This window comes from Mus pahari, chromosome 9 (assembly GCF_900095145.1).
Source record: "Mus pahari chromosome 9, PAHARI_EIJ_v1.1, whole genome shotgun sequence".
Taxonomy (NCBI): Eukaryota; Metazoa; Chordata; class Mammalia; order Rodentia; family Muridae; genus Mus; species Mus pahari.
Genome location: NC_034598.1, coordinates 88,264,987 through 88,288,130, shown reverse-complemented (window position 1 = coordinate 88,288,130; position 23,144 = coordinate 88,264,987). Strand labels below are relative to the sequence as shown.

Below are 23,144 nucleotides of genomic sequence, written 5' to 3'. Positions count from 1 at the left end.
TGAATTCACTGGCCCCTCTCTTATCCATGATGCATGAAGGTGTTCTGTCCAATATGAGACTCACTGGCCACATTTGGCTATTACCACTTAAATTCAGTAGTGAACTAAAACTTAAAATTCATTTCCTCGGATGTTTTAGCTCTGTTTCAGGAGCTCAGGGGCCACATGTGGCCGTGGATGCTAGGCTGGACAGTACACATATGGAAAACATCACAGGAAGTTCTATTGAGATCTAGAGCTTGAAGAACTGTTTCCTGGGTCTATTTTCAGGCTTAATTCTCTTAACAATTTAGAGTTTGGGGTCAGCAGGATGGCTCGGCAGGTTGAGGTGCTTGAGGCCAAGCCTGATGACCTGAGTTAAATCCCCGGAAGGAGAGAACTGACCTCAGCAGCTTGTCCTCTGACCTCCACGTATGTACTGTGGCATGCAAACACAAATGCACACGCTAAATTTTTTTAAAATGTAATAAGAATAGATAATACATTCTATCAATTAAAAAAAATAAGCGTATAAAATTTCATTTCTTAGAAACAGCTGGGGTCCAAACCGTCTTCATCCGTTTTGCCTTTGCTTTCTCCATGGCACAGGCATGAAGCATATCCTCTTTCACTTGGAAATGTTTGGGAGTTCCGCCATGTTTGTGTTTATCACCCACCAATGCACAGTATTATGGAGGTTACATGGCTTGTTTTCATCCCAGATTTTCATTCCCACACATCCGCTCAGCTTTACTGGGGTGCTGGGTGCTCGCTTCCCCCTTTCCCACTTCATTTATTTATCTAGTTTGTATAGTTTAATTTCTGTTTGACTGTGGTAGGAAAGGAGCCACGTAGCCGGTGATAGGAACACGCCATCTCTACTCAGTGGGTTATACTTTAGTTGCTATCCCTTAAAGCAGTGTGAATGTTTAAAAACACGCAGAATACCAAGATGCGGTTTCAGTTTGCTTCTGCTAGTACAGCTGTGGACGAGTCTTTGTGAAGCCAATCGTAGAGAAACATTTAGGATCAGGAGAAACTGATAACAAGAATAACAATGGCAGCCTAACAATCATCAGGCTCAGATGGTGATATTATTTGTTTTTATAGGTAAGAAATGCACAGAGACCACATTTTACACATTTATCTAGTTGTTGCAGCTAGCAACCCTGGAGCAAGAGCTCTGCCAGGGTCTAAGCCTTTTATCTGCTACACCATGAAACTGTGCTTCTGGGCCAGGAGAGTGGGGTCATTCATTCATTTGCATACACATTTATTCATCTGGGTAACAACAGTTGTGTTAGCAGTCAACATTATACAAGCTGCTAGAGAGAAAATACAATTAACTCTTGCCTTCAGCAACCCCAAGGATGCAACTTGAGACTATCATCCCGAGTGAGGTAACCCAGTCCCCAAAAGGACACACACACATGGTATGTACTCAGTGAATATTAACCATAAAATACAGGATACCCATGCTACACCCCACAGACCCAAAGAAGCTAAACAAGAAGGAAGGCCCAAGCAAAGATGCTTGAGTCCCCCTTTGAAGGGGGAATAAAATAGTCATAAGAGGCAGATGGAGGGAGGGAACAGGAGTGGTGATGAGGAGAGGAGTGTGTGTGTGTGTGTGTGTGTGTGTGTGTGTGTGTGTGTGTGTGTGTGCTTATGATCAGGTGTGGGGAGGAACTAGAGAGGAGGCCAGATGGCCATGATAATGAATGAAAATCTGCAATTGACAGGGGTAGGGAGATCAGGGGCATCTCCAGGAAGAGATAGAGACCTGGGATAAGGGAGGTGCCCATGAATCAAAGGGGGTGACCTTAGCTGTGACTCACAGCATTGGGGATATGGAACCTGAAGAGGTCACCTCCTATAGATATGCAGGAATCCCATCAGAGCAATAGGGATACCAACCCACCCACAGAACTTTCTACCCAAAATTTATCCGGTCTACAAGAAATGCAGGCATGGGGGATGGAACAGAGACTGAGGGAATGACCACCCAATAACTGGCCAAACTTGAGACCCATCCCATGGGCAAGCTTCAATCCCTGACACTATTAATGGTCTCTGCTATTCTTGCAGACAGGAGTCTAGCATGGCTGGCCTCTGAGAGGCTCCACCCAGCAGCTGACTCAGATGCAGACACCCACAGCCAAACAGTGGATGTAGCTTGGGGACTCTTTTGGAAGAATAGGGAGAGGGATTACGGGCACTGAAGGGGATAGGAACTCCACAGAAAGACCAACAGAGCCAATTAACCTGGATCCTTGGGGCTATTAGAGACTGATCCACCAACCAAAGAACATATACAGGCTGGACCTAGGCTTCTCCACACATATGTAGCAGATGTGCAGCTTGATCTTCATGTGGGACCTGGACAATTGGAGCTGGAAGCTATCCCAAAAGTTGCCTGTCTGTGGGATATGTTCTTCTAGCTAGGCTGCCTTGTCTGGCTTTAGAGGGAGAGGAAGTGCTTAGCCTCACAGACTTGAAGAGCCAGGGTGGGGGAATTCCAAGGGGGGTCCCCACCCACTCAGAGGAGAAAGTGAAGAGGGGATTGGGGGGAAAGGATTGTGGGAGGGGGTGACCAGGAAGGGGGCAATGAGCCGGATGTGAAGTGAATGAGTTAAAAAACAACAAAACAACAACAGAACAATCGTGGATCAAAACGAGGATGCCTCCCTCTGCTGTAGGTGAAATGTATTATGAAACATTGCAAAGAACTTATGGGGCTGAAAGTCTATATGTGTTTATAAATGTTCTTTAAAACCAAAACCAAAACCATTTGTTAGATGTACCATATAGCCCAGCTATATCTCTCCTAGGCATAGTCCCAAATGACTCCATGTCCTACCACAGAGACACATGCATATCTGTGTTTCCTGCAGCTTCACTCTATAGTAAGGAAATAGAACAAACCTAGCTGTCCATCAACACATGGATGGATAAAGAAAATGTGGTGCATATACACCTTCTGCCTCTAAACTGAATCACACCAACCTTCTCTCTCACTAAAGCTCCAGTTTCATGTTCTTTGTTACAGCAATGGAAAGCTAAGGCACAAATCCATACATTTCTGGAGGCTGGAAATCTAAAACCACAATTAAGAATCAAAGTAACCATCTCTGGGTGTTTTAAACTGTCCCAGTGCTTTAAGTGAACACAAATCAGACTTACCTGCTGAACAATTGGGCCCAAAAACGTTGTCAGCAGCACAGGTTTCACAGGCTATTCCATGAAAGCCTGCCTACAAAACACAGGTGGATGATGTCAGACCCAAGGTCATCCCAGGTGACTCCCACGCTACCTGGAAAGCCTCTGGGCAACTCACTGGCCATGTGGTCAGTGCTTCCCAAGTGTCTTTCCTCTGGGTCTTTCTCTCCTGAGTCCCTTGAAGTCTTCGTGTATGTCATAATGCACACTTGAATTTTTTTTTATTTTATTAAATTTTTAAAAATATATCTTAATCAGTTTCCCTTCTTGCACTTCTTCTAGTCCCTACTCCCTAGCATCCCCTCTCCCCAGATCCACAGCTCCTCTGTTTCCCTTCAGGAAAGAGCAGGCCTTGCCAGTGATATCAACCAAACATGGCATAACAAGATACAGTAAGACCAGGCATAAATCTTCACATCCAGGCTGAATGAGGCACCCAGTAGGAGGAAAGGGGTCCCAAGAGCTGGCTAAAGAGTCAGAGACACCCCCACTCCCACTGCCACCAAGATTGTCTGTTTTATTCTGTTTTTGTTTTTAAGTTTCTTTGGCTAAGGGTCTAGAGCCCTATAGAGGAAGTTCTCTGTCGACCCAATGATATAAATAAGACAGTAAGAGTCCACAGACCCACGGCAATTTCACCCAAGGATGAAACAAAACCACTTCCAGTTTTGTTGTGAAGATAGCTGAACTGGATTCCCGTCAGAAGGACCTGTGTTTAATTCCTCTACAGTTTGAAATTGACAGGAGTTCCTTTTGTTAGATAAAGAATTTCTTCATTGGCCCCGTGCCCCTGGTTGGCCCAGGGTGGAGAGCACACCCCAAAGGTAGTCTAGAGTAGAGGTTATTACTAACAGCAGCAAGAAGGGACAGCTTATATCCTTAAACGTATTCATAAGATAGCTTTAGATATGTTGCCCCATTTTATGTCTTCAAAGAGGGTCATACTGATCTTTCTTCAGGCTTTATAGGTGGGTATAAGAGTGAGAGATGATTTTGTTGCACATCAAGAATTCATCTTTTAATCGTGTTACTCTTAGAGGCTTTTCCTTGTGTGGGCTTGTCATTAAGGTAAATCAACAGGTGGGAAGGGATCTTGGAACTTACCAGGCAGGAGCAGCTTCCGGTTCCTTCCATGCCTTCATCACAAACACCCCTGCCACCACACGGTGACCTTGCTCCTCCTGGGCACTCTGGAACAATCAAACAGACCAGATTAATCCATTCATTCTAGACTGAGTAAAGGCATGCTTCAAGATGCAGTCCGCCCCTTAGTGTGTTAGTTGCCAGAGACAAAAAACCAATCGAAGACCCTATCGGTCTGATCACAAGCTGGAGGCCAGCCTGGGCTACCCAGTGAGTTCAAAGCCATCACGAGTGAATAACAAGACCCTGTCTTGAAAAACTAAAGGCAGGAGGAGTAGCTTTTTGCTAGAGTACTTGCAAAGTTGTGGGGACTGCCGGGGGGGGGGGGGCTGGGATTTGAACTTGAGAGCAGCAAGAGTGGGCCTTATCAGGTGCAGTGGGGTGGTGACCTGACCCATTCCACAATGCACTTATTATTTTGATATTTTTATTTTTATTATTTTTATGTGCATTAGTGTTTTGCTTCCATGTCTGACTAGGTAAGGGTGTCAGATCCCTTGGAACTGGAGCTATAGACAGTTGTGAGTGACTGTGTGGGTGCTGGGAGTTGAGTCCATACCCACCAGAAGAGCAGCCAGTGCTCTTAACCACTGAACCATCTCTCCAGTCCCCCATGATGCATGTAAGTTGAGCAAAGGAGGTCGGGTTTTACCTAGGGCTGGTTGCAAACCAGTAAGTGTGCATTTTGTACTTCTGCTGAACTAGAGCCATGGCCTAGATTTTCACTAGAGGATTTTTCCAGTCAGTCAACAAACACTCTACTAAACATTGCATGCATACTGAGGCAGAGCCACATTTATCAAGAAATCCAGTTGGGACAATATCCTAACCAGACAGAATTTTAAATGGTAGCAAGTGGCAGATGTTTAAGGTATGAGTGCCCTGAGGATGAATTTCCTCTCCTGTTATGTGTGTTGTTTGGTTTACCGTGTGTGTGTGTGTGTGTGTGTGTGTGTGTGTGTGTGTGTGTGTATGTACACATACACACATACGTGCAAATGTGCCCATGTGAGCTATGTTGACATGGGCTTAATATATCAACTGAGTAAGTTTTCACTCTCTTCCCTCAGCAGGGACTTTGAGGTATGTCTGGTTAAGATCCTGTGTGCTCTTTCACAAGAGTTGCTATAAAAGGCTGACGTTAGCCCCTGGCTTCCTTTCTGTGGGTCTTCCTGCTCTTATGGATCGTGGACCAAAACAGCTCATGAGGGCTGTGGGAGCAGAGATGACAAATGGGAGTTTGGAAGCCCTTTGAGTACATATGGTGAATAACCACACCAGTACCAGTGATCAGGAGGAAGATCAACTTTACTTATGGTGATTCAAGGCTTATAGAGCTCGGGGGCGGGGAGGGGATTGAGGGTAGGAACATCAGAGTGGGCAAAGGTCATTGGCTGAGGGCTTAGAGCACCAAAATGCCTCATTAGCATGGAGAGAAATATCAGGAACCTCAGATACTAGCTGAATAAAAGCTCAGGTTTTATCAGGAGAAAGGACATTGATCCTGTAATCTAATTGAGGCTACATGACATTCCTCAGGTAGAGGTGTATATGAAGGCTTAGAATTCCCCAGACAAGAGCAGGGAAGGAGAAGCCCTGCTAATAAAGAGAGTCCCCATTACATGCCAAACCCCAGAAGGTTATCTGGTCAATGGTAGACTTCCCACACCTATCCCTCTATGGGATCTCTTTTTCCCACATGAGTTCCTGCCATGGTACAATAGAGCCCCCTGCCAACACTATGCCTCAACTCCAGATCCGTCAGTTAAATAAGCTTCTCTTCTTTATAAAGTTAGTCTGCCTCAGGTGTTTTGTTATAGTAACAAACCAGGTGGGTACATAGGGGAAGGACATAACTATTCAGAACATGGAAACAGTTCTTAGATAAGGTGACTTCTAAGCACAGAGGAAGGCTGTTCTCTGAATGACATTGGTGGCTCTCTCAATATGTTGGTCCCTTAAAAGATGGCTGGCACTGTGCAGATTCAGTGGAGGATCAGACTTGACTTGTCCAATGGCAGGAGTTTTTCCTCTGGCTCCTTCTGTTCAAAATATAAGTGACTGACATATTTTCATTTTTTTGTTTTTGTTTTTTGTTTGTTTTTTGTCCAAGACAGTGTCTCACTGTGTACTAGCTAATTAAAATCAGCAGAGAGGACACATGTGTTAGGCAAAGACTGAGGAAATTACAATTCTATTCCATACTTAAGAGGGCAGTAAGGAAAAGTGTGTTAGGGAGAGATGTACATAAAACCCAAGCTGAAATTTTACATATGGAAACACAACATTTGCATTAAAATACCCTGTATCCCTGTATCCAATTTATGGTTGCTCAGACGCTGACAAATGTTCAAACTACAGGCAAACAGTACAGACAAAAAGAAACATGGAGAAAATTCTGATATACCAAGAGAATATGAGTGAGCTGTGTGACAATGTCAAGGGGGAAGGAGAAAAGACACTGAAATTTAGAATCAACATTTCCCAAACTTGATGGAGATGTTAAATGTCCAGTTCCCAGCATGCAAAGAACCCCAATGAAAGGCAACATGATGAAAATCGCACACCACCACAAACTTAAAATCAACGACAAGAACATCTTACAAGCAGGCAAAGCCAACATGTCGTGATGATAGAGTCCAGTTACCATGACAACAGCTCCCTGGTTGGACTGGATTCCACCTAGACATCAGTGGCTCATTTATCTTTAAAGTACTAGTACAGAAACAATCTGAAATACCACCTAAAACAATATATGTAAAGAATAATGACATAGTGAAGATTTTTTTCAGATATATAAAAGCTGAAAGAGAAATGTAATTAATTGGCCGGGAAGAAGCAAACTCAGAGCAGATAGGGATCTAGAGACAGACAAAGGGATGGAAAGTGCTGAGCATCATCACTGGGAGCTTAAAACATGGCAGTTTAAGGCCAAATTGCCAGTGCTGCATAGGTGGCTCGTGGCACTCTGTAGTTACGTGCAGGGAGCTAGAGCAGCAGGCCTGGGATGCAGGGATGGAAACGTGATGCAGTGGGTGTCTGTGCATAGGGTGATGTAATGTAACTTGAAGGTAGACTGCAGGAAATGCAAAGTGTTTCTATATACACAGAAGCAAATGCCGAACTCCCTAAATAAGCAGTACAGCAAGCACGTTGATAAGAAAGTAGGATTATATAAAATAATTAAGAGGGAGGCAAAGAAGGAGACAAAGCAACAGAGCAGATGCAATAGAAAGCACAGCATATAGTGGATATAAACCTGCCATATTAAGTGCAAATGGTCTAAATACCTTAATTAAAAGGTGTGGGTTATCACACTAGATGAAAAGTTAAGAACTGAACTGGGTGGATGGCTTGGTGGAAAAAGCACTTGCCTCACAGAGCGAAAACTGGAGTTCAGATCTTTTGAACCCATGTAAGTGCCAGGCAAGAATGGGATCTCGGGGCAAGCTGAGTCATTAACTGGTTGCATCGGATTCAACTGAGAGGCCCTACCTACCTCAGTGGTGGAGAGACTCGAAACATCTGCCTCAGGTGTGCTCATACATGTATACATCAGTGCAAACCACACACACACACACACACACACACACACACACACACACACACACATGCATCACATTTGTGAAGACTCATTTTTTGTTTGTTTGTTTGACTGTTTTTGAGCAGGATCTCCCTGTGTTGCTGGCCTGAACTGGTTTGGTTGTGTAGGCGAGGCTGGCCTCAAATTTCACAGGCAATCCTCTTGCCCTGGCTTTCCAAGTGCAGGAATCACAAGGAAGTACTCGCACTGGGAAAGACTCACTTTAAATATACAGACACAAATGTGTTGAAGGTGAGGAGGAGAAAAGGATGTAGCACATTACCTGCCTGTGGTGGTTTGAATGAGAATCACCCCATGAGCTATTTTTGAATGCTTGTTCCTGGTTGGGGGAACTGTTTGGGAAAGATTAGGAGGCATGGCCTTGTTGGAGGAGGTGTGGCACTGGGTTTGGGCTTGAGGTTTCAGAAGCCTGCCCATGGCAAGCCAATCTCTTTCTCTGTTTCTCTCTGCTTTCAACTTGTAGATAACATGTAAGCTCTTAGCTACTGCTCCGGCACCACACCTACTAGTCTACCACTCTGCTACTTTCTGCCGTGATGGTCATGAACTCACCCTCTAAAGCTGTAAGAAAGCCCTAATTAAAACACTGCTTTGTTTCTGTTTCTGTAAAAGATGCTATGATTTGGCCATAACATTTCTTTTTTATAGCAATAGAAAAAGTAGCTAAGATACCACCAATCATAAGCAAGTTGGGGTAGGTGGAACTCATCAGATAAGTAGATTAGGGATAAGAAAGGGACCAGGGATAAGAAAGATCATTTTACAATGTTATGACTCAGCAAAAGAATATAAATCTTAATTTTAATGAACCTGATAATAGTCATAGTAAATGAAATAAATCCCCATAAAACTTCAGGAAGAAATTGTTAAATCCAGAGTCATAGATTTGAACACTTCAACAATTGATAGAATGAGTGGTCAACAATTGTTTAAGGCCAGAGAACCCTTGACCAGCCCTGTCAATGAATTTGGCCTGACTCACACAGAGCATTGCCTAAGTATTGCAGATCACCTTTGTTTGTTTGTTTTTTCAAGATCAAAAGAAACGTTTTCCAAAAGAGATGATATTTTGGGCTTAGGGTTCTAAAGCAACTCTTCACAAATTTGGAGAGACTGAAGTCATAAGATTGCTTCCTGACCACCATGGGGCTCAATGACGTATAGAGGCAAGATAACACCAGTTAAATCCTAACGTAATGTTATGGTAGACTTTCACAAACAGACCCTGAGTGGAAAGGCAAAGGTACTGGAGTGACCAAAATGACTTTGAGAGAGTCTGAGTTGGAGGACATACACTACTCAGTTTCCATGAGGCAGGGGAGTAACTGAGAGTTATTTACTCCTTAGCCGGATGGATTGGTATTGCATGGTAGTGGTGAAGGGCCAGACATGTCCAACTGAGTCCAGAAGAGAAGCACACATATGGTTAACTCTTTTTCTAGACTCCCCCCAAAGCAGTACAATAAACAGAGAATCTTTTGAAGAAATCTTGCTGGAGCTGGATGTGACAGCTCATGCATCAGGGGTAGGTTTAGGAGGATCAGGAGTTCCAGGTAATTCTCAGCTACATACTGAGTTTGAGGCCAGCCTTGGTTACATGGTATCCTGTGCACATAGGCAGGCATGTGTGCATGTCCGCGTACACACACAGAGCCACAAACAAACAAAAAACAAACAACACCTCCCACAAATGTTGCTGAAATTATTGGAAATAGTTGGAAATGAACTTTGATCCATATCTTTGCCCAGACAAAAAGGCTAACATGACCTAAATATAAAACCTAAAACTGTGAAGCTTTTAGAAGAAATCCTATGCGATACTAGGTGAGTCAAAGATGCCCAGGGGTGATACAAGGAACTGTTTGTAGAAGAAAAACCCTGCCGCAGCCTCGCCTTGCAAAGGCACTGTTTAGAGGGCACAAAGGGAGACATGGGTGGAGAGGAAGTGTTTGTAAGTCACAAATTCAATAAACAGCCTGTGTCTGACATATTTAAAGACCTCTTCAAATGTGACGATAGAGGAAAAACTGACCCCAAAGGTGTGCAAATAGGAACTAGAGTGTGACGCCTGAGACAGCTTCACCAGACATGTTACTCCATTCCAGCAAGCCTGTGTAAGCCATGACATTTGTAATGCACTGGTAGCCAAGAATCGTTTTGAATCTCAATTATTTGGTGAGCTGATGTCCTTCTAAGATTATGTCTGTCCAGGAAGGCAGATAAGAGGAATTTTTACAGATGAAATTGTTATTTAATCTTTGTGTCTAGACAGGAAAAACTCTGATGACCTACAAAAGTGAGCATTGGTGAGAATCATCTACAATCTATGAAATGCTGAAAAGTTCGTCTCAAATTATCACCACCTATCTGTAGCTATACAAAAAAGGAAGACGGATTAAGGGTTATCATTAGGTAATGACCAAATCTCAGGTCACCAACTCTGTCTGACTTGTGACTTCCCGTGAGCTGCTGCGATCTTAGACTCTGTGTTCTCTCTGTAATGAGCCTTGGCCAGTGTGGGAACTAAGTGGGAACATTTTGGTTTGTTTTAGAGAATTTTTTTTGGATGAATGGGGATGTTATTAAAAAGAAATAAGCACATTCAAGATGTAAGTTAAAATAATAAAAATGCTTATTCTATACTTCTTAGAATGGTTAAAGAAAATTAAAAAGTAATTATATCTGCTTTAATTATGGATCCCCAACAAACAAAACCCTCATACATTGTTGAAAAAATAAGAAACAAACAAACAGACAGCAACAACAACAACACTGTAGGAGGGCTGGAGAGCGGCTGAGAGGTTAGGAGTGCCTGATGTCAAATGTCATGATCTTGAATTCAATCGCTGTGACCCACGTGCTGGAAGGAGAAACCCAACTCTCCCCCAAATTGTCCTCTGACTTCCCTGTATATGCCACAGCACACACATGTGCTCACATAGAACAACAACAACAACAACAATAACAACAATAGATAGATAGATAGATAGATAGATAGATAGATAGATAGATAGATAGATAGATAGATAGATGGATAAAAATTTTAAAAAGAAAAATGATCAGATACTTTAGAAAGTGGTTTGGAAGGTTTCTTTTTATTTATTTATTTTTTTACACATTCAACATATAATCCAGCTTTCCTGTTTCTAGGCATTTATTTAAATAAAAAAAAAAAAGGTATCAGATCCCATTTGGTTGTGAGCCACCGAAAGAAAAGTTATGTTCTCAAAAAGACCCGTTACCTAAGTGTCCACAGCATCCTGATCCTTAACCTCCTCAGGCTAGAATAACCCTGACTGTGTCTGACTTAGTGAGCAAACTCTGGGCAGCCACAGAATGGAGCGCTGTGAAGAATCATGGGGAGTGAGTGACTGTTCGGATCTGGGGTGCAAGGTGCTAAATGAAGGAAGCCAGGCTTGTCCGAGGGCGGGGATGACTCGGGTAGAGCACTCCCTGTGCAATCCACAATGAACCTGGACTGCGGAACATGCACTTGCAATCCCAGTTCTCCTCCAGTGACATGGGAGGCAGACTGCTCAGAAGCCGGAGGCTAGCTATCCCTCGAGTCACCTACGACAGAGTGGTGTGTGCAGCAGCATACAGGAGACTCAAACAAGGTGAAAGGCAGGGACTGATGCTAAGGTAGTTCTGACTTCCACACACCTGTACCTGTGTGAGCACACAGAAAGAGAGGGGTGGGGAGGAAGAGGAAGAGGAAGTGGAGGAGAAGGATAAGGAGGAAGAGGAAGAGAAGAAAGAGGAAGAGGAAGAGAAAGAGGAGAAGGAGAAGGAGGAGGAGGAAGAGGAAGAGGAGGAGGAGGAGAAGGAGGAGGAGGAGAAGGAGGAGGAGGAGGAGGAGAAGCAAGCAAGAAAAGCTTTTTTAAAAGCCCAAATAACCATATCCTACTAGGAAAAGCTTTTACTATAAGTAAATTATGACTGAATGATACATGCATGAAATGTCCATTAGAACTGGTGTGTGCTTCAAGGTCAGGTTAGGAGAAGGTAGCCATGTTCTTGAAGGTGACTGATCTTTCTTCCATTTAGAACACAGCCGTGCCTTTCTCTCTAGTTCATACCCACTGGTGTGAGAGCAGGGTCTAAGAGGCAGCACTGGTGTGAGAGCAGGGTCTAAGAGGCAGACACGTTTATTTGTTGTAGGGCCGCGGATCCATCCCAAGGCTCTGTTCACACTGGACACACGCTATACCGCCTGACCGCCCTCACCCAGATGTGGGCTTTTAAGTGCGTCTCTATCATTACATGTTACGCGCCATGGTCTCATTGCACCCCAGTATGAGAGTTTAGGGGGAGTTTGCTCAGGGTTTAAACAACCACTCAGCAAATCAGAGCTGTGCCAGCCAGGGCCAAATGCTGCTTTTAAAAAGTTTTCTTTGTTCATCTGCTTCTGTTTGATGGTGCACCTGATGCCTATCACTATAGATAAATCAATCAATCAATCAATCAATCATCAATCAATCAATTTATCTATCTACCATTATCTATCATCTATATCTATCTACCTATCAGCTATTACTTATGTTTCTAGGAAGCCCCCTGATTCTGATCTACAGTCTCAGCCCTTGCGTTTTGTTTTTATCATCGTCATCATCACCATCACCATCATCATCATCCTTACTTTCCTTCTAGACCCGGAACAGAAGGACAAGCACATGGCTTGTACTATCTTGGTAATGTAATGCCCAACACCCCTAAAAGGAAATGGAGGCACAGAGGGGTAAGATAACAAAGTCACACAGTCATGGGTGTCACAGAGAAAGATTCTCGATGGCTCTGACTTTAGTCTGTGACAGCTTCTCTGCATGATTCCCCCTAGCTTACGGAGTTTTACAAGTCACCGGTGCCGCTGACTGACTCATGAAATGCTGGTGAGTTCTCAGTTATCGCTTTCCAAGCTGGCAGTGGCAGCTCTTTATGGTTTCAGGAGAAAGTAACATAACGTTTAAAAGTCAGATGGAGGGACTGGCCGGGCTTATTTCTAAAGAGGAACCTTGATGAGTGTCCATCTTTGACGTGAGTGGCTCATTGGCTCACGGCCATCCTCATGCTTGCCTGAAGCTGTGCATGTGACCTGTTGGCAATGTCTGTCCCTAGGAGTTTTCCTAAAGCCTCAGCAGCAGCCACTCTGTAAGAAATGGGACATTTTTTTTTTCTCTGTAGAAACTCCTTTTCCTGACTCACTGGTTTGAAAACTTATTGTTGGGTCAAGTGTCCCCTAAAGATATCTCTGTTGAAGCCCAACTCTCGTGTGATGGTGCCAGGGAGGTGGGGCCTTTTGGAAGCGATTAGCTGTGGAAGAACAGGCAGACGGGGCTAGAGGCAGTGTCTGCATAGCCCTGGGGTCCTCACTGGGGTCCCTGTACAACTGATTTCTCACATATGGTTCTAGGTCAGTCCCTCTTAATCATCTGTGACGTAGAGGGTCATGGGCAATGTGACTAGCCTTGGCCTATGTGTGATTATATGCAGCATGTAGTAGGTGATCAATAAACGGTTTCCTTTTATAGGCTGGCTAATCCTAGGAGGAGCTTTCAGAAAAAAGGTCAGGAGTGTGGGGATGGAGAGGGTCCTCACTTTATGGCCTAAGTGGGATCTTTTAATAATGCGTGAAAACTACTTAATTGGTTTTAAAAATAAAAGAAATTAAAGCACAACTGAACATTTATTTTCCGCATCTGAGGTCATTCAGGGTCACCCTGGAGCGTGGGTAGCAGAACTGGCTTTCTCAGCAACTGCGCTTGAGAGAGCAATCACAGAATCTGCTTCAGGGGCGCGTTTGTGGTGCCTTGCGAGGCTGAAGTAGCTGATGAGGCTATTTTAGGTTGTTATCACGGTTTCCTTAGGTCACCACTGGTGGGTGGCCTCCGTGTCAAGGCTTTCCCCAAACATCACAAACTGTCAGCGGATCACCAACTGGTCTGTTGCTTTAAAATAAGATAATTCATTTCCTGCTCAGCAAGAGGCGGGAGGGCCCTCCCTGGAGCCTTATCTTTTAAGAGGTCGTCTAGCCAGGCAACCTTTGCTCACTGCGGTGCTAGCAGAAAACATACGCCAGTATTCCAGGCATCTCTTTAGTTGGAACTCTCGGCCCAGGAAACCGACGTGAGTTAAGTTTCTCATGTGAACTCAGCCTTATCTATCCCTCAAAGCGCACAGGAGCTAGCAGGACAGAATGGCTCTGGTCCACAGATCCGCTCTGTATTTGTAAAGTGCGTAGCACCTAGTGAGGTTCACGGAGCGGAAAAGAAAGGACTGAGGAATAGAAACAAACCCAGCACAAAGCCCAGTCTCATGGAAAATAGCAACACTGAGGTGGAAAGGGAGATAGGAGACAGTTTCTCCTCTGGGGCCTGAAGAGGTGGCTCGGTGGCTCAGAGTACTTACTGCTCCCGGAGGGGACCTGGGTTGTGCTCTCAGAACACATATCTGGTGATTTACAACCATCTGTAACTCCAGTTCCAGGGGGATCCAACGCCCCCTTCTGGCCTCTGTGGGTACCTACATGCATGTGGTGTGGATACATTCTAACAGGCAAACACACATACACAACAACCTACCTACCTGCCTACCCAACTACCTACCCACCTAACTAACTAACTAACTAACTAACTCTTAAAAAGACCATTGCTCTTTGAAATAGATTGCTAGGAACAGAGCTGAGCTGTAGTGTATGTGACTTTTTTTTTTTTTTGTACATGGTCAGACTCTTGTGTCATACAAAACCATTGCATTCAGGAGTAGCTATAAAGAAAAGGGATGTGTAAATGAAAAACAGCTGGTTTCTTCTCAAGTAGGATATTGGACTGAGCACAGGGTCCCCAATGGAGGAGCTAGAGAAAGGACCAAAGGAGCTGAAGGAGCTTGCAGCCCCACGGGAGGAACAACAATATGAACCAACCAGTATCCCCCAGAGCTCCCAGGGACTAAACCATCAACCAAAGAGTACACATGGAGGGCCCATGGCTCCAGCTGCATATGTAGCAGAGGATGGCCTTGTTGGACATCAATGGGAGGAGAGGCCCTTGGTCCTGAGAAGGCTCAATGCCCAAGTGTAGGGGAATGCCAGGACAGGGAAACACGAGTGGGTGGGTTGGTGAGCAGGTGGAGGGGGGATGGGATAGGAGGTTTTTGGAGGGGAAACCAAGAAAGGGGATAACATTTGAAATGTAAATAAAGAAAATATCTAATAATAATAAAAAAATATTCACAGCTCAGTACCGAAAGTGGTGGTGCATGTCTGTCACCCGACCAGTCTGGAAGCTGAGGCGAGACTTGCCAGCATTTAAAGGCCAGCCTGGGTTATATCGTAAGCTCTGGAACAGCCTGTGCTGAGCAGCAAAACTTGGTTCAAATGTGATTAGTTAAAAATAGGTTTCTCTGTTAAGCATGTTTGAAAAAGTAGCAGTAATTTTAATTAGGGTGAGTCAGATTAAACTGAAGTAAAAACATCTTCTCTTAGGAAGCTATTTCTCCCCCTCAATGAGGATGCATGACTTATTCTTATTTTTAGAAGATGATGGGTAATTTTTTTTCTTTTCACTTTGCTTTTGGTGTTTTCTGAATTTTCAGGATTGTTTGCTTGTTCCCAGAGTCAGGCATTATAAAAATACTTCTCACAGCGAGCCGGAGATGCTGCTGACAGACGTGTTTATTATACTATAAAGGAAGCGGGTGTCCCATCTGCCTCCAACACAAGGTCATAGGGAGGCTGGGAATGTGCTTCCTCAGAATAGAGGGATGGACTTGTGTCAGCAGCTGGCCTTGGCCTGGCGGAATTGTAAAGTGATAGTCAAGACCAAACTTGTCACGGCCACGAAGTGGGTGAGGTAAAACGGGCAAGCAAGGAAAGGGTTTATCTTCTTCCTGAGAGGAAGGAAGGAAGCCCTTTGTGACATTTGGCATGTTCGGATTATGAAGATAAAGGGAAGCTCCCTTTGGCCCCACTAGAGAACAGAATTGATGTCCAGCATCCATTTTCATGTTTTGCCTCTCTGGCCATGGGCCTGCTCTGAGGAAATGCCTGAGCATTCAAATAAATATTTTTTTTAGCACTTCTGGTGCTGAGGGAGAACCTTGACATATTTGCCAACCTGGCATAGCATGGTGGTGACAGCTGCTGAGGATGTGAGTCCTGTTTGCAGCTCTTGTTTTTGATGGTGCCCATGCTTAAGAAGGGGCTCAGAGAAAGGCACCATTTTACCTTCCCTTGGTTATAGGAGATCTACTTCAAAAATGTTCTCATGCAGTCTGGACGTGGACAGCCATTCCTTCTGTTGGACACACTAATATGTCTCAGACAAAGCTTGTTCTTGTCTATGCTATGCCAGGCCAATAACTGCATCATCACATTCATTTTTATGAGGTAGAAAGATGTAGACACTCTTCTTGGTCTAACAGGAAGACTGTGAGAAGTGGATGCAGTCACGGATATTTTGGCACCAAAAGCCACCCTTGAACTTGGAAAGCTTGTGGCCACTCTAAAGATAACTGAGTCAAACACTGGAGTCTGATATACTAGAGCCATAGACATATGCAGTGTCAGCGGGCAGGCATGATGCTTAGCTATGATTGCAACTAGACACAGCCTAGAATCACCTGGGAAGAGAGCTTCAATAGGGGATTGCCTATATTGAATTGGCCTTTGGACTTGTCTGTCAGGAGACATTGTCTTAAGTTAATTAGTGTGGGAGGATCCCGCTCACTATGGGCAGCACTATTCCCTAGGTCAGATCTTTTTGTTTTTCCTTGAACTCTCTAAGAGGGGAGAAAACAAACTGAATACAAGCAGACAAGTGAGTAAATGAGCATGTGTGTGCTTTTTTCTTCCTGTTCTTGACTGTTAATTAACTAATTGAAGATACTCTCTTGACTTCCCCGCTGTGAGGGATGTAATCTGGAACTATAAGATGAAATAAATCCCTTTCCCCTTGCAAGTTGCTTTGTTGTCAAAGTATTTTGTTACAGCAACAAAAATGAAATCAGAATATGTAGTAAAGCTGGAATGGAGCAATTAATAGACAGAATGGTTAGGATGTATAAATTCCAAAGCTTTATCTTCTAGGGCAAGAAACACACTCTGGGCATTGGCTAGAGAAGTGAAGACCCCAAGAGATGAGTTAGAAACATCATTGAGCAGCTCTGCCCTAGGCAGAAGACAAGAAGGAAATGTAGTAATCTTTGTTACCTGGTGTATCACTTAGCATATTAAAGGGAAGCCAGAAAGGCATGTTCTTCAAACACCTGATTTTTCTAGTCTAAATGGGAATATTTAAAAATTATATCAGATGACAAAGAGCCCAGGACATCCCTATACCTAGTGCCCGTAATTCGAAATAAGTGGAAGCCATTACTCATGGAATCATTAGTTATGGGAAAACCATCAGAAGACACAGATGTGTGTATAAAATGAGCTCAAGGATTGAGAAGGTAGAAAGAAAAAAAAATCAAGATAAAAATTAGATCCTTAGACACTTAGAGTCTCTGTGTGCCGTTGTGTGAGGTCCTGTCTTTTCCCTTCCCTGTCTTTGGAAAGGTCATTCTGAGCTTCAGTGGCCATGTACAGTTATCTAATCAGGCAGAAACAAAGCAGAGAACACCTTGTATGACTGAATCCCAAAGAGATATTTCCATGCTCTCTTAGAAGATAAGGATGAAATGGCCAATTCATAATGAACTAAAAATTTCAGATTTTAACTGCCCCAAACAGGAAGGGGACTCACATAATTAGCCTGCCACAGAAAAGACCCAGTTAATATTTGGGTATTGACATCTGTAATCAGTTTCAGCTAGCAAAGGTTATGATTTGCCACAGAAAACAGGTTACTTATCACTGACACAGACGTCCTACTGTGGAAGCAGGTTGAGGTTAATGTTTATGTGTACATGCCGTGTTAGTTAGCTTTCTGTTGCCGTGATAAACGTTATCACCCAAAGCAAGCTGGCAAAAGAAAGGCTTTGTTTGGTTGACACTTCCGCGCCATTGGCCATCACTGAAGGAAGCCAGGGCAGGAACCCGGAGGAAGGAACTGAGTAGAGGCCTTGGGAGAAGGCTGCTTGCTGTCCTGCTTGCCACCCTGGCTCTACCTGCTTCTCTGGCCCACCCAGCATCACCTGCCCAGGAGAGGCACTGCCCACAGTAGGCGGGACCTTCTCACACAAACCACTGACCAAGAAAATTCCCCGAGGACTTGCCTGTAATAGGCCAATCTGTTGAAGGCATTTTCTCAGTTGAGATTCCCTCTTTCCAGATGGCTCTAGCTTATAGCCAGCTGACAAAGTCAAATTAACCAACTAACCAGCCAGCCAGAATACCCTAACAGCATCCATACATGTTCCTATAACTCCATAGGAACCTTTACATGCTTTCTGATGCTCAGTCTTTTAAGGTTATATATTTTTTTGATATATAAGATCCTTAAGTGTAAAATTATAGAATGCTCCATGGTTATTTTATTTTATTTTACTTTATTTATTTATTTATTTTGGTTTTTCAAGACAGGCTTTCTCTGTGTAACAGAGCCCTGACTGTCCTGGACTTGCTTTGTAGACCAGGCTGGTCTCAAACTCACAGAGATTCACCTGCCTCTGCCTCCCCCGTACTGGGATTAAAGGCATGGGCCACCACACTCACAAAGTTATGGTTATTTTTGGAATGGATAAAGAGAATTATATCAGTTTTTTAGATGCTGTAATGGAGTTTATTCTTATGAAAAGTTGTGTGCGGGGGTTATAAATGTCCATTGTTCTTTCTTTGGACATTATCTTTTTACACACACACACACACACACACACACACACATCTCCTTGATACACATGCATTTCAATTGTATCTTTTTGTGACTTAGAAAAGATCTTTCTTTTGTTCTTTCAACCTCTCCTTTTTCCTTTGGCTCTTGCTATTTAGCCTAGGTTGGTCTAAAATTCGCTTTGCAGGCCAGGTTGGCCTTGAAATGATGATTCTCCTGCCTCAGCCTCCTGAGTACTGGGTCTATAGGATGTGCCAGTAGGCTGGGTTCCAAAGAATTCTTTCGAAGAGAGATCACTAACTGTAGCGAGCAGATTCCTGTAGAAAAGATTGATGAGAAAGGAGATGTTTCTACATGTAGACGGGACAGAAAGTTCTAGAGAACCATCCTCCCATTCTTCTTTCCTGCTATGCTTCTGTGAGATGGGGTCTGGAGAAGCGCACTTCATAATGGGAAGATTTCGTCACTCACCCATGCAGTCTGGGCCCCAGTGTCCTGGACAACATTGAGGTTGCAGGTAATCCTTCCTACATATATGGCGGCATCCAGGGATAGCCAGGACGTATGACTGGATGTTAAGTGAATACCTGGAAAAATAAAGAGAGGTTGTTAACCTGTGACCATTAAAGTGAAGTTACTGCTGGGTGGTGTGATTGTCCTGGATTTTATTTTTATTATCTATTTATTGTCATATGTATGTTGGTGTGTGTGTGTATTGCATTTACTACAGCGTGAATGCATGGAGACATCAGAGAATGAGTTCGTCCGGTTGGTTCTCTCCTTCCACCTTTATATAGGCTGTGAGGCTGAGGCTCAAACTCAGGTGATCAGGTTTCGGGCAAGCCCTCTTACCCATGCTGCCATCTTACTGGGGTGAGCCATAGACTATAAGCTAGGTTTTTAACTAACACACACACACACACACACACACACACACACACACACACACACTTATTATTGATAAATAAGTATGTATTAAATAAATATATATTAAATATATATTGCTTGGCATGTTAGGTAGAATAAGCTTAATCATGAATTCCTTTTTGTTGTTAAAGATGGCCAAATGAAATTGAGAAACAATGAAAATAAAAGCTCTTCTAGTTTTTTTTCTATTGCTATGATAAACAACAGGATCCAAAGCATAAAGGGTCTACTTGGCTGATACTTAACATGTCCCAGTCCATTATTGAGGGGAATTATGGCAGAGGCTGAAGCAGGGACTGTGGAGTAATGCTGCTTACTGACTTGCTCTGTCCGATTTTTTATGTAATTCAGGACCACCTGCCCAGGGGTGGGGTTGGGCCTTACCACATCAATCATCAATCAAGAACAGGCCTCCTAGACATATCTGTAGACTAATATGATGGAGGCCAGTCCTTGGCTGAGATTCTCTCCTCCGAGGTTACTCTACAGTGACAAAAACTAACCAGCAGATACAGTGATACCAGAAGTTATTAAATAAAATGAATGGTGACAATAAGTCTTGGGAGAGTCTGGAAGTGAGCTTCGAACTCTTACTGAGCAGTCTTTCTTGCAGCTGATGTAAGAGAATGACTTATATGATGCACAAGATCTGCAGATTTAAAACCTCTTCTTTTCATTCACTGTACACACCATTTCCATACAGAATTCTGCCTCTGGGATTCTACAATGTAGTCAGCAGCATGCACTAGACTATGTGTGGAGGAGACACTCTGGTATGTTCCTTAGAACAATTTCTAGCATTAAATGAGGTACAGCTCTAGAACGTGGCTCTATGGAGGCTGAAGGTGACCGACTGCCTATAACAATCTCTGCATCTGGCTTGTTCTAGGGTAATACTTCAGAGTGGAAACCATCTTTAATGAATATAGTCACTTTCATTGTTCAACTGTGTTGTTTAAAATTGTGTGTGTGTGTGTGTGTGTGTGTGTGTAATGTGCATATGTGCATGTGTGTGTGTGCACACACGCACGCACGCACGCATGCGTGTGTTAGAAAGATAACTCAGTGATTCAGAGCACTTGTTGCTTTTCCAGACAGAGGGCCCAGGTTAAATTCCCAGCACCCACAGTGTGGCTCATAATCATCAGTAACTCCAGTTCCAGGGGATCTGACACCCTTTTCTGGTCTGAGCAGATACCACAAGCACATGATGCACAGACATGCATGCAGGCAAGGTACCCATACACGAATACAAAAAGATCAGTGTGGGGACAAGTTCTTCTAGAGAAGTTCCTGAACCGCAGCTGACTAGCAAGAGACACTTGCTTTGCAGACTGTTAAGTCAGGGACAGCAATGAGCTACTGTCTGAAAGGCTGAGAATGTCAGCGGGGAGTGGGAGGGTGGGGTGGGCATCTCTCTGCAGGAAGCGAGCAGAGGGAACTCGCAATGGAAATTCAGGTCTTAACTTCTCAGAAGACACAAAGGAAGCCCAGAAGACATGAACTGAAAGCACAATGAAGCTCTCATAGTCATTAGAAGAGTTTTCTCTAAAGCCCCCAGTACAACGCTGGTGGACATGGAACAAAGAGAAGAGTTCGGAGATAGGAATGTAAGTCTGTGCAGCTGCTGTGTGTAAACTTTTCCAGCCTCCTACACCCGGGAATATAGTCAATGGAACTGATATATATTTCCTTAGTAATTGTAGCACTATTCACAATAGCCACAACAGGTAATCATACTAAGTTTTAACTGATTGATGAATGGATAAAGAAAAAAACCACACATGTGCCACAGAGAATACTGAACATGGTATATGCAATGGATATTATTTAGCCTTACACTAGGAGACCATGCAATTTGATTTTTGAATTTTTGTTTTTATTTAATTTATTTTTTATTTGTGTAAGGTTGCCTGCTATTCTGTGTGCCCAAAGGCCAGAAGAGGGCATCAGGTCTCCTGGGACTAGAGTCCCATAGGGTGAACCACCCTATGGGTGCTGGGACTTGAACCTGGATCTCTCTGAGAGAGCAGCTGGTGCTGTTAACTGTTGAACTCCATCTCTGGCTCTGAGACTATGCGGTTTGTATGCAATGTAGATTAGCTGGAGGGTAGCATACTGGGAGAAGAAAGCCAAACAGAAAAACAAATACTACGTGATCCTACTTAGCTGAGGAAGCTCAGATAGGCACATGGATAGACGACAAAATGGTCGTAAGGGGTGAAGAGAGGGGGGAATTGAGCCATTTGCCAAACGGTGCCAAGTTCTGGTTATGTAAGACAGATACATTCTAGAAATCTATCACAAAGTCTATGCCTGCAGCTAAGTGACATCAACTTAAAATGTATGTGTACAGTTTGCAAAGATGGGAGATGGTAAGTTAGTGTTCTCATCGGGGTGGGGGGGGAGAGAGGAAGGAGTGAAACAGATGGAAGGATTGGTGTGCTGATGGGGAGCTTGTGGTGTACTGATTTCGAAGTGCATTGAATTGTGGGCATCAAAGAGGTTCAGCTTTAGTATGTTCACCATACCTCTATAACGTGATTTCTTAAAATATCAATAATAGCTCTCTCCTCCAGCAGAGCACGATGCCCAAAGGAAAGAAAGTCAAGGGAAAGAAGGGGGCCCTGGCCCCCATGGTCGTGAAGAAACAAGAGGCCAAAAAGGTCGTTAATCCTTTGTTTGAGAAAAGGCCCAAGAACTTCAGCATTGGGCAAGATATCCAGCCCCAAAGAGATCCCACACTTTGTCGAATGGCCCAGCTACATCAGGCTGCAGCGACAAAGAGCCATCTTCTATAAGTGGCTCAAAGTACCTCCTGCCATTAACCAGTTCATCCAGGCCCTGGGCAGGCAAACAGCTACTCAGCTGCTTAAGCTTGCCCACAAGTACAGACCAGAGACAAAGTAAGAGAAGAAGCAAAGGCTACTGGCCCATGCTGAAAAGAAAGCTGTGGCAAAGGGGACATCCCAACTAAGAGACCTGCTGTCCTCCGAGCAGGAGTCAATACAGTCACCACCTTGGTGGAGAACAAGAAGGCTCAGCTGGTGGTGACTGCCCATGATGTAGACCCCACTGAGCTGGTGGTTTTCCCAGGTTAACTTGGAACACAAGGGTGCTCTGGCTAAGCTGGTGGAAGCTATTAGGATCAATCATAAGGACAGATACGATGAGATCCGCCACCACTGGGGAGGCAATGTCCTGGGTCCTAAGTCTGTGGCTTGCATTGCCAAGCTGGAAAAGGCAAAGGCTAAAGAACTCGCCACTACACTGGGTTAAATGTACACTGCTAAGTTTTCTGTACATAAATATAACAACAAAATTCTCTTCCAAAAAAAAAAAACCATCAAAAATGCAATACAAAATAAAACAAATAAGCAATCAGTTTTTAGCATAAATGAACAACAGACCCATTCTCAATTCTAAAACAAACAGTATTTGTGACAATTTTTAGTGTATGGGAGGAGAAGGAGGAGAAGGAGGAGAAAGAGGAGAAGGAGGAGGAG

At 43.8% G+C, this 23,144-nt stretch overlaps 1 protein-coding gene across 1 annotated transcript in view; it reads right to left on the bottom strand.

The window, feature by feature from the left end:
* Positions 1–23,144, bottom strand: part of Stab2 (stabilin 2) — a 175,870-nt gene that overhangs the window by 145,392 nt on the left and 7,334 nt on the right. The window contains exons 3-5 of the mRNA XM_021204348.2: positions 19,183–19,298; positions 4,303–4,388; positions 3,163–3,232 (exon numbers count right to left, since the gene is read on the bottom strand). Coding sequence (XP_021060007.1) covers positions 3,163–3,232; positions 4,303–4,388; positions 19,183–19,298 — 272 coding nt within the window. The remainder of the gene's footprint in view (positions 1–3,162; positions 3,233–4,302; positions 4,389–19,182; positions 19,299–23,144) is intronic.